Raw genomic sequence first — 12,557 nt, forward strand, 5'->3', positions numbered from 1 at the left:
TGATGGTTTGCAGCTGTTGATCTCTTCGAAATTTTTCATCCAGAGGGACTAACAGTGCAGGCCAGCCAGCCAACAGAGGAAACTTATTTCAGCCACTTGTAATTGCATTCTCATTCTTTCAGTCACTATCCACAACTTGTGACCTTATTTGCCCTCTAGCTCATTCTTGGCCTCATTTTAAAGGAAGTTAGCATTTGCATACGCCCAAACTTTGTGGTAATATGCTGCCCCCTATGGGTTTAGCGTGTGGAACATGAAGTACTAATTCTGTTAGAATTTTTCACAAAACTCAAAGCTTTGTGGTTGGAATCAGGCCAAAACAGCACAGTGAAATGTATAAAATGAGTAAAGAAATTACTTTAAAATTGTTTTTGTGTTTGTGTTTTACAGTACAGATGCAAATTCACAGTTAGTTCTTCCACTTTAGAGCCCGCAAACATTTTCTCTCGAATGGAGATTACAAAAAATGGCCATAGAAACAAAAAAAACCATGAATCCAAATATATGCACTTATAAAACTCTCTAAGTTTACAATGTGACATTGATGAATTCTAAATTATATAGAAACAACTCATTGACATGCCTTGCTAAAAACTGCTGTGACTATAGTGTCATATGTGTGAAATAAAGTTATCAAGAGGATTCAAGAGTTTACAATATCACATCCAGCAAGCGGACTCTTTAACCTTTTTCGATTCCTTGAGTGTTCACAGGGAGGGCGACCACTGCCAGTCACACACATTTATCCAGCTTCCTGTCTTTTCTCTCGCTGTTTTAGTCTATGTCAGTTTCACTCAGCTCTAGCAGACTCTGCCAGACTTGTGTCAGGAGCAAGATGTTCAATCACTATCGCCTGTTTAAAGACCTACCCTACATCAGCAGGACTGCCTGCCAGAGCTGGTTTAGGCCTTCACACAGCAATTACAGCGGTGAAGTCCTGCAGGCTGGCTTGAAAACATTAGACACTCATGCATTATGCACTCATGCCCATATGCACTACAATTTGTGCTCCTTTGAGATAATGATTTCCCTCCAGCGTTGGTTCATACAGCAACAGATGTGGAAGAGTGATTGACAGGAGGTAAATCCCCTTGTAGGCAGGTGTTAGAGAACTCCTGGGGAAATATCCTGCAAAGTTTTATAGAAATGCTGTGCAGGAAGACCATGGTACATAACTTCTGCAGTTTTTTTTTTCATTTAGTTTAAACAATAAACTGTCATTTAGAACCCATCACAGACATGATTAGTAAAACTCCTGTGTTGTAGTACAATGCTATTACTTTTGAGTAATGATGAGATAATAGGCATGGAGAGGCCCTGAACACGGGAACAACAGTGGAAGTGACATGCACAATCTGATGTTTAACCACAGTGCCATCCAGTGGTCAAATGTGGTACATGCATGTGTCTTGCGTCATGTACTGCATTTTACTCACCCAGTAGACTATTAGATTGAAACTAATGATGTTTGATTTGCAATTAATCATGTCCTCTCTGCTTGTTGGTTTATTTGTTTACCCTCCACCACAGATATCAATGAGTGTGTGCAGATGAGCCATAATTGTGAGCTTGGCTATGAGTGTGTGAATACAGAGGGCTCATTCAGGTGCAGCCCCAAACCTCGCTGTCCCACTGGCTTTAACCATGATGCACAGGGCAACTGTATAGGTAGGGGGGATTATTTTATGACATAATTATGGCATATTTCAAGTATAAAATCAGTGCGAGTATTAATGGCTACCACCTCTCCAAACTGTCCAGCCTTTACTTTTTATGTGTCACTGCTCATCAAGGGCACACTGTTTTATATCACTTATTTCTAAATGAATAAAAAGAGGATTTTTGTTCTAAAAAGAAAGTCAGGTTGGGAAATGCCTGTTTTATATGACTCAAGTTAACCTCAGCTGACTTTGGTATCCATCTGATTGGTATCACTCAATCTTCTATACCGCTTATCTGTTCAGGGTCGCGGAGCGCGTGGGGGGGGGGGGGGGGGGGGCTGGAGCCTAACCCAGTTGACCTTGACCAGCAACCCTTCAGTTGCTAGATGGCCTGACACCTCCTGTCTATTTTTGCATTAATTTTTTTCCCACATTTCTTAAGCTGGCAACACCAAATTTTCTGTATGAATAATTTGGAGAGGCGATATGAGCAGTACCATAAGCATTTAGTATATATTAGCTTGTGGGTTTTTTTCTTGGCTGAGGTAAAAATGTGAGCCCATTTCATTGTAAGTTCTGTAGATCTAGGAGCGAATGTATGGGTGTGTTGGTTCAGTGATTACATCAATTTTCTGGTTTTATTCTATCATTACAGGTAGTAAACTGAAGAAAACCTTAATTGCCCATTGAAAATAAAATGTGAAGCATCACTTTATAAGAGTTATCATCAAGCAAAGGTCTTTATCTTTTCTTTCAGCGGTGATTTTGTTTTTGTTCCATATTTTATTCCCAAACACAGATGAGTGAGCCTGGCTGATTCTAAAATGGCCTCACAGGTGAATCACAGTCCTCACAGATACTGTGCTGTACAGGTGAATCAGCAGGACTTCAGTGACAGAGGGGTTAAATGCCACACAGACAGGAGATCAGAGAGGTTGCTGTTAGGGGCTGCAGAGGGGTGGATAAAAGACAATCTTCTGTCCTCCTCCAGTACAAACTGATGCTGTGGAATTAGCCCCCAGGGGCAGGAACTGGGGCATGTCGAGGCAGCCGACACCACTGTTAAAGGAGTGTAAAAGAAATGCTCTGAGAAATGAGAAAATGTCAGACACACAAATTTATCTAGGGGAATGCATGTGTGTGATGTGTGTTTGCTTTGATATCAGAGTGTGGCTAAAGAACTGCCCTCTGGTCTCTCACGCTGTGCCTTTGTGGCTTTCTTTACTCACCTCTATCTGTGTCTCTATACCCAGACATTGACGAGTGTCACGGTGTGGTTCAGCCGTGTAGTTCAGGATTTAACTGCATCAACACAGTGGGATCCTACACATGTCAGAGGAAGATAATCTGTAGCCGTGGCTATCATGCCAGTCCTGATGGGACCGGATGTATTGGTAAGCTTTGTCATGCATGAAGAATCAAATTTCATTTACAGACATTATCAGTAGGAGTCTGACAGGCAAGGAATTATGATGTGAGCTCATGCACCTCATATCATATTACAGAATACTATATTATTGCACAGACTACATATGAGATAATTAAATTGGAGACATAAGTTACAATCACGAATTGTGTGTTATTTGCAAACACTCTTCTCTCCATCTGCTCCCCTGTCATTCGTTTATCAGGGTTCATAAGGTCACGGGAGAACTTGGAAAAATTATGGAATTTCATTGTACATTCCATTAATAGCACATTACAGGCCTAGAAACATTCAAAAATACATTTTCTAGAAAGTTGTTGATATTTCGATTCACAATAACTTGCATATTAGAATGCAGTACGGGATATGTGGTTCTGTTCAGATTTGACAGAGAAAAATCTCTTATGGTTAATATTGATTTACTTTAACACATATTTATATAACCATGTAGCTTTTCATTCTTTTTAGTCAACTATACTCTCCCTAAGGTGTGGAAAATTCATGGAAACATATTGGTATAAATGATGGATGAGAGTTTAAGCACATCATTAATACCAGCATATATTTGTTTGCTTGAGTCTCCTCTTTGCTTGTTATCAGTGATTAGGGAACTAAAATAAATACATGATTCATGTGCTTTTTCAAATGATTTATATATTTTTTCCAATCCACATTGTTTTCATTCATGTCTTTGTCAGTACATACAAAATATGAATATGATATTTATTCGTTGTTATACAACAATAAATATCAGACGTGTGATCAATTCTAAAATATCAGCATAATGTCTATTTAGTGCATATCAAGTAAAATTGTGTGTGTGTGTGTGTGTGTGTGTGTGTGTGTGTGTGTGTGTGTGTGTGTGTGTGTGTGTGTGTGTGTGTGTGCGCTGCAGATGTGGACGAGTGTCAGAGCAGCCTCCATCGATGTGGAGAGGGCCAGCTGTGCCACAATTTGCCTGGATCCTATCGTTGTGAATGCCAGACAGGTTATCAGTATGACTCATTCAGAAGGATGTGTGTAGGTATGTTGGACATCGCACAGTAGATTTATCACAACACTGCACTGACACCCTCTTTTGCCTGCCTGCATGGCTGCTCCTGTTTATTATTCTGTGGTGGAGGAGAGCTGCTGCTGTTTCCCAGGCTTGGCTGTAGCCACTAGGCTCCTGATCACGTCGGCTGCTGTGATTCACCAAGTTGTGACTCTCATAGTAATGGACTCTGCTCAAGTGTTTATAGTATCAGTATGCAGCTAGTCTCCTGAAATCACACTGCAATCGACAAACACATGTACTCAGAGAGGTATGATCACACTGCTTCCTCCTCTTCTTCTTCTCAGATATAAATGAGTGCTGGCGCTACCAAGGCCGTCTGTGTGCCCAGACCTGTGAGAATACCCCAGGCTCCTATGAATGCTCGTGTACCACTGGCTTCCGCTTAACCAGTGATGGCAATAACTGTGAAGGTTTGTTAACGTCGGCTTAAGTGTGTGTGTGTGTGTGTGTGTGTGTGTGTGTGTGTGTGTGTGTGTGTGTGTGTGTTTGTGTGTGTGTGCGTGCACGCGCACATTATCTGTACATGTGGGTGCATGTGTGTTTTTGTGATTTTATTTGTGAAAATATAACTCGATCTATTTCATATTCAAGCTGGCCACTGTAAAGTGGTTAGGAGGACTTGCCTTCAAGCATGATTGATAACATAATTGGCTTAATAACAACATCATGTTTATATGTTAGGGTAAAAACATTGAAAATCCTTTGATCAAGTGCATTGTGACAGTAATGAGCAGTAACCTGTAATCCACAGACGTCAATGAGTGTTTGGCTAGCCTGTGCAGTCAGGAGTGTGCCAACATCTACGGTTCCTACCAGTGCTACTGCAGACAGGGCTACTACCTCAGGGAGGATGGGCACACCTGTGAAGGTGGGGCAAGCTGTGCTTCATGTCACAAATACCACCTATGTTTGGACAAGTTGATGAATCCTTTTTACATGATTTCCCTCCTTCTTTCTCAGATATTGACGAGTGTTCTCAAAGTATTGGTCATCTGTGCACCTACAAATGTGTGAATGTTCCTGGGAGTTACCAGTGTGCATGTCCTGAATATGGATACACCATGTCTCCCAATGGACGTTCCTGCAGAGGTGAAATCACATATTTGTGTATTTGTGTGCACATTTGTGCCTCCTGCTCAAACCTGTTTACTAAAGTAGAACTAAAGAGGTACAGGCTCTTAAATGTTCTCAAAAGTATAAAAGGAAAAAGTATTGAATTTTTTTTCTTCGTACCGCCTGCTTTGTTTACTGTCATCCCTCATGTTTGACAGCATAGACATCACAATCTTCACTGCACTAGACACAATTTGTCTGAGGTTTGTCTTTACACGTCTCTGTTGTTCTTTTTAATGAATAAAAATTGTGGTCATATTTTCTCTTTCTTTTTTTTAAATTTTAGGAAGTTGCAACTTATGTGCTTTACTGCCACGATGTTGGCAAGTGAACAACTTATATAAACCTTTGGAAATTCGTCTGTTTCTCTAATTATGTTGTTTTTTTCTGTCCCATATAAAATGTAAACTAACAAGCCCTGTTTTTGAAATATGAAGTGTAGATAGAACTGATATTTGTATAAAAATGTAGGAAATATAAGCAGTCCAGATACCCCCAAAAAAATGTACTTCTGTACAAAACAATATATGTTACGTCCCATCTCTCTGTACCTCGATGGGCTCTGCTATGAGAAAGATAAATCTACAAAAGCATGGTTGTGCACCAGTTTGACTCTTCAAAGAGTGCACAGTAATGATTATTCTATGATAAACATAATTGGTAATTTTACAGTGGTTCTGTAATTACACACTCAATAACGCTATAATGGCCAAAAGTCTTGTCTCGCTAATTTGAATTTTTTTTTTTAATTTTTCCCAAAGGAAATGAAGATATTATGTTTCAGCAATCAGGCTTTTCCTCAAATGAGCAAGGACTAACACTTCCTCTCTTAGCATTAAACCAGCATTTGTGCATCACTTCTGTGTTTTAGATATCGATGAGTGCACCACAGGAGCCCATAACTGCTCTCTAGCTGAAACCTGCTACAACATCCAGGGAAGCTACCGCTGCCTCTCTCTCAGTTGTCCACCAAACTACCGCAAAGTGTCCGACACGTAAGTCATGAAATAAGTTTAAATGTCAAACCATTGCTCAGTACTTATTTTAATGTGTGATTGGATGCAAATCTTTTTGCCTTTCAAAATAAGGAGTGGGAGTAAAAAGTAAGAAAAATCAGTTTAAAGAAGTAAATCAGGTGGAAAACATGTTTTATACAGCTTTGTCAGATCATTGTTTTGTGTCATTATCTGTTTGACAACATCAATATTGATTTGGCCCTTATTATACATATTTTATCTTGTTTCACGAATACTATATTTTTGCTCCTGTAACCATCGCTGCATCCTCTGCTGCTCACTATTTATGTCTGAACTGTTTCATAGAAGCCTATGAAATTCCGTCAGTATGTTTAAAGCTTAAGTCCTTATAAGAGTTTGCCATCTCTAACTTACTGTAGCAGCCATATTGACTTTTACACAATCTTGATTATCTCCTCTCTTATATGGCTAAATTGATTTGGGTGCTATGATATTTTATTGCTTCACAGGTGAGTGGGCACGGGTGGTTAAATAATAGTGTGAAGAAGGGCATACTTCATTCTCTGGACACCTTTGGCAGTTTTGTAGAACTGACCTCTTAGAGAAAGAAAAATCAATCGCTGAAAGGGAGAAAGTTTTTAATTCTCTTATTTTCAATGATGGCCAAACAAATGATGACTGTAAAGGCTACTGTAGACCTTAAACTTCTTTACACTGTTTAAATGGAATTGGGGATGCAGCTTTTTGGTTTCTAGATTTTCACTATCCCTTTATTTTGTTTCCTGATGACACACCCACTACTATAAAGAAGACATATAATGTTTCGGATAATTCATTGTGATTACAGCTTCCATTTCTCGGTCCTCTGTAGGCGCTGTGAGCGGATCAGCTGTCCAAACTATCTGGAGTGTCAGAACTCCCCTCTGCGGATCACCTACTACTACCTCAGTTTTCAGTCCAACATTGTCATTCCTGCTCAAATCTTCCGTATCGGACCCTCTCCCGCCTACTCTGGAGACAACGTCATCGTTAGCATCACTGAGGGAAATGAGGAAAACTACTTCAGTACCCGAAAGCTGAATGCCTACACAGGTGCGGTGTACTTACACCGACAGGTTGATGGGCCAAGGGATTTCCTAATCAATGTAGAGATGAAGCTTTGGAGACAGGGGACGTTTACCACTTTCCAGGCCAAGATTTACGTCTTCATCACAGCTAACTCACTCTAACAGCTGGTGCTCATCACTCGCCATTATGGACCTCAGTATAATTTTGACAATTTAACAATTTCACAAATATTCCACTGTTTATCTCGATCATTTCTAGAAGGTAATCTTGCTTGTGTCCAGTTGAAACTGATATTAAAACACTGACGTAATAATATTTGTTAAGGGTGCTACTGCAATTGCATTAAAACCATTCAAATTGAATTACAATATTATTTTTTCTCATGAATTGCTAATGCCATTATTTTCCATGGCACAGAAAAAAACATCAAGTACATTCAAATGCCCATTCAAGGTTTTTATGATCGTGCCAGGATTACTTTTTTTTTTTTACTGTTTTGTATCATTATCTTAACCATATGTGAGTAAACACTGTATACAGCCTCTGTTTAACATCCCAGTATCACAGGGTTCCCGAGCTTTAAAGCTAAGGAACCCCAGACTCAATGAAAATCACGGAAATCACCCTGTGAAACACCAGGGTGTCCTAACTCTTGCTTTTGAAAGACCTGCAGTATCATATGGTAAATATTTCCATCACTGTATCTGAACAACGATGGCTCTTTTCTTTTATGCTGCGCTGCTGTTTTGTTTTGTCTTTGAAGTATTTTTTTAATTTAATGTTACTCTATATAGTGAATTTTTGTATCCCTGTATTATGTATACAAATGGATGTATCATATTTTTTGCTAGATTCGTAAACTGCAAAGTATTTTAGAACAGTAAGCGATGTAGTTGGGTGAGTTCTGGCTGAATATATTTATTAAAAGGAAAATAATTTGTCAAGGAGTGGTGTGTGTGTGTGTGTGTGTGTGTGTGTGTGTGTGTGTGTGTGTGTGTGTGTGAGTCGTTTTTACTTGGGAAGTTTGCTTAACCATTAAAGATGTTGAAATCTCATGGATACACTACAGTGAGGTTAAACTATTACACTCGCTCTTGTCAGGGCATGTTACTATGAATATACAAACCACAAATATACAATATGCAGTTACACCAGTTTGATGGATATGTGCCTATAAAAGCATTATACAGTCCTCCTTTAAGCGCTTCAAAGTTCAAGCACATCTACTCAGCTTATAATATGGAAAGAGTTACACTCCCACCTACAGGATGATTACAGACCCACACCCTGAAAATAGCATCAGAAAAGTCTTTATAAGCACAAATTCAAATGATTTTTGAAGAATGTCAATGTTAAATTCAGAATAAAAACATTTAGATTTACATAGAATTATATCATAAATGTCAAGAGTGTGACATCTTCTGGTCCAGTCAGAAGTCCAGTGAACCTTCCAGACCTTCTGTAATCATGGGAAAGGGTGTGTGTGTGTCGCTGTGACAGCAATATGAATGCATGTTGCACATCCAAACAGAACTCCTTGCCAATTTTCCGTTATCTCCTATGAGTTATATTGTGGAAGGTCATTTCAACAAAAGACCGATCTCCATGATTTCTAGACAAATTTTAGTCTCATGCTTAGTTTAAATAAATGGTAACAAAAAAGAAGAAAAGGTAACAGCTGCTTACTCCTAAAAATTTCTAGGAAACAATCATTAGAATTTGACATGTTCCCCCTGACATAACTCATACTAATAGCTATGTGAGTATTCCTGACTCAAACTTTCAAACACACCCAGTGACTGAGATGCCACTGGTGGTATGTAGGCTACAACACAAGGAGCCCCATGTATGATGATTGATGTCTCTTTCCCCTAATTAGCTTTATCTGCTCTTCAAGATTAGGTGGTGTGTTTCAGGGACAGTGAATCACACCCAGACAGGGGAAGATACACACATCTATTACTGTTTTTTTAAGACACTGACAGGAAGTTTTGAAATGTCCTGGAGATAGGAAGAGGTACTTTTAGAGAGTTATAGGACTGGACAGCTGTAGAAGAATTGGTTATTGTGCTGTTAAGTTACTGTATTGAAGATTAGCAGGTTTATCAAGTCGCATAAAACGTGCATTCAATGATACAACACCCATGAACTCTCATGTAAAACTTTGCAAAGATAGATAAAGCACTATTCCTTCACTTGAGGTAGATGAAATATTGCAAGATTTTACAAGAATGGATAATCTTTACTCAAGGTTTAGATTCAACCCAGTGTTATAGTTATGTTACATTTGTTTATTTTATTCAAAACAGTATGGGTTGACATCCAATCATGTCACCATTTTACCCTATTAACTGCTGACATCAAGCGCATCCTGTTCAGTTTCAAAGTCGTATTTTTATAGTTTTGTCCATCAATATTTGTAAGTTTCAAGGTAAATCATTATTTTTGTGATTAATACCCAGTTAATAAAAAATTTAAAGAAAATACTTGCAAAAGGTTCAGTATGGTACTAGATAGAATTATCTCTGTATTATCACTGGGTTCACTCATTTGAAAAACATGCAAATGCTTAATTATCTTAATAGCCACGTGCAAGATGAATTTTTCCTTAATTTGAACAAACTGATGATTTGTATTTTTATGTAACCTATATCTAACCAGGTATTTAAGCCATTGAGATCAGAATCTTTCTCTCAAGGGCGACATGACCAAGAAGGCTGCAGCATATGTCACAATATAAAACACGGATCAAAAAACAATATTCAAAGAAATATATGTTAACAGGAGAAAAAAATGTCATCAAAATTCAATTTTTGAGGTGAAAATAGTTTAATTTACTGTTCCGCAGTTGTACAGTGAGTGTGTGGGTGTAGGTCTGAGCCATGCTAGGATTAGGATGTATGTGGTCTGATCAGTGAGGGGAGGGGGTGATGCTACAGACACACTTGTCTTTGATTGCTCAGGTGGTCATCACCCGAGGGGGAAAAGAGTGTTAATGGGCATTCTGAGCAGCAGACAAGCACAGGCTAGCGCACCATCCTCCCTGGCTGCTATAAACAGTGGCAAGTATGCATCATTAGATCAGGATGAGGCTAACTAGCAGCAGTCAAACCTGCTGTGGTTACTAGCTGTGTGCAACATCCCAGCTCACACACCTCAGTATGTGAATCCCTGTGTCAATTTTTTTATGTAACTTCAGCGCAGGCAGATTTATTATGTTTGAATCTAAAATTTAGATGATGTTTTCTCACCTACTATAAGAAATTATATTATTTTAGCGTTTGATAATTGATCATTGGCTGAACACCATAATGAAACTATGATGCGATAGAAATTAAAGCTCAGTCTGTGTGTGTTACTATGATGTCATCACCACAAAGCAAAACCAAACCACTTAAATCAAAAGACACCAAAATCCAACTGCTGTAATTTAGTGTTATATGGGTGGGATGCAAAAATGATAGGTTTCATAAATAAACAGGAAATCAGAGTACAATAGAAATCGTTATTCACATCACATTAACGAAACACTTATCAACAAATAAAATAACCATAATTATTATAAGAGTAAGTTATTGCAATGCTCTCTTGTGTCATAAATCAATAGTTGAAACATTTGTAAACACACTGAATAAAATAACCATAATTATTATGAAAAATATTATCCAGTAAAAATTTAAATTTGCATGGGCATTGTATCCCATGTACACACACTGCATATCTCAGCATTCTGATAGGGGGGCCTTATGAGGTGGCAGGTGCAGGTAATTTGGGGCATCAGTGATTATCATCTGGCCTTTTCATATAGTAATAAGTGATTATAATTACTCTCTTGTGTAATGACTCAATGGTTGAAAGGTTCTGGCAGCAGCAGAAGAGACATTCCATCAATCCCTGGGTGGAGATTCAGATGTAACAGCAGCATCCAACATTTGTAGAGACAGCAGAAATGACTTAAACACTAAACAAATAGAAAAAGTGTCTTAAGCTTCTGTAAATCTATATTACACGTTTTTGTCATTCATGAATGAGAAGATTGCAAAGGAGATTGAGAAGAGATTTTGTGGGAGATCTGTTTAACATAACCCAATCATTTTTTTAGCTACATCAAAGCTTTCTGCTCTGATGAAACACACATTTTGGAGGTTAGGAGCAGTTTAAAATCAAACAGAGATGTATGGATAGCAATCAAAAGAAAGCCTGGTTTGCAGGGCTGATGGTGTACAGTTTTGAATGAAAATGATCCATCCAGGGGACAGGCCAGACATTAAAGGGAAATACAGATGAACAACAGTGAGGTTATGCATTGAGGTAGCATAGAACATAAACTTAGAAGAGAGCAGTGCAAAGGAACTTGTTTGTCTGAACTCAAATTAAAGAAGGAGAGGCAAAACAAGTTGAGAGGCACAGAAAGCAAGACAACTAGAGAGAAGAATTTGCCTGAGAGGAGAATGAGAAAGGTATGTAAGGTTGCCTGTCACTTTGAGGCTCCTGATAGCTCAGCCAAGATGTCATCTTATCATATTGCAGCAGATATTGCACCACATCCCTAATTTTCCACTCTTTAGAATGGATTGGATATTTTTTAAAACATGAAAAAGTCTCACCAAGCCTTTAAACAGACATTTTGCCTTTAGTCTGACCTGTGAGAAGGTCAGATGTAAAAGATCCAGGTTAAAGATTCTATCCTGGAGGGCAGATAGGGAGGAAAGCGAGACTCATCCCTGAAGGAATGGAATGACCTGGGGGGAAAGACTCCTCGTCAAGGCTCCCTGGGTGGGAAGATTTACTGGAGTCCTAATCACAGGTCGACACCTTGGCAACAGGTTCTCTGACCAATAAGTGAGGAGCCACAGATGATGTCTTGCCTTGTTAACTGCCATTTTGACAGAATGTAATGCCAGACATCTTTGGCATGTGTGACTTTTGACACCTCAAACCATGTTTCCCCTTCATAGAATTAACTCACTAAAATTTGGGATCACAATTGCAAGCCTATATCATATAAAAAGTGTTACTGAAAAGGCCAGACTCCCCCCCCCCCCCAAAAAAAAAACAACCAAACTTGCAGTTTTTAAGTTTTAAGTTTTTTTCAAAGTCAAGTATGAATCATTTTCATTTATCATGGATCCCATTCAAATGAACTTAATCTTTAAATGCTTCAAGCAGTATAAGTCAGTTTATATTACAATAAACTGTAATAGATGTGAGTAACCAAAGTGGTAGTTTGTCTCCTGGGTGAACAACAATAAGAG

The 12,557-nt window shown here is 38.6% G+C and overlaps 1 protein-coding gene across 4 annotated transcripts in view; it reads left to right on the forward strand.

The window, feature by feature from the left end:
- LOC147255727 (fibulin-2-like) overlaps positions 1–8,242 on the forward strand; it is a 30,761-nt gene extending 22,519 nt beyond the window's left edge. For 2 of the 4 annotated variants that reach the window (XM_086213636.1, XM_086213637.1), the window contains exons 10-17: positions 1,531–1,668; positions 2,915–3,055; positions 3,983–4,111; positions 4,429–4,554; positions 4,896–5,012; positions 5,105–5,233; positions 6,129–6,252; positions 7,106–8,242. In XM_086213636.1, coding sequence (XP_086069762.1) covers positions 1,531–1,668; positions 2,915–3,055; positions 3,983–4,111; positions 4,429–4,554; positions 4,896–5,012; positions 5,105–5,233; positions 6,129–6,252; positions 7,106–7,463 — 1,262 coding nt within the window. In that variant the 3' untranslated portion in view covers positions 7,464–8,242. The remainder of the gene's footprint in view (positions 1–1,530; positions 1,669–2,914; positions 3,056–3,982; positions 4,112–4,428; positions 4,555–4,895; positions 5,013–5,104; positions 5,234–6,128; positions 6,253–7,105) is intronic. The other 2 variants (XM_086213638.1, XM_086213639.1) reach the window with 1 other exon arrangement.
- Positions 8,243–12,557: the final 4,315 nt, after the last annotated feature.

This window comes from Aulostomus chinensis, chromosome 9 (genome assembly GCF_037954235.1).
Source record: "Aulostomus chinensis isolate RoL2024-O1b breed Wild chromosome 9, RoL_Achi_v1.0, whole genome shotgun sequence".
NCBI lineage: Eukaryota > Metazoa > Chordata > Actinopteri > Syngnathiformes > Aulostomidae > Aulostomus > Aulostomus chinensis.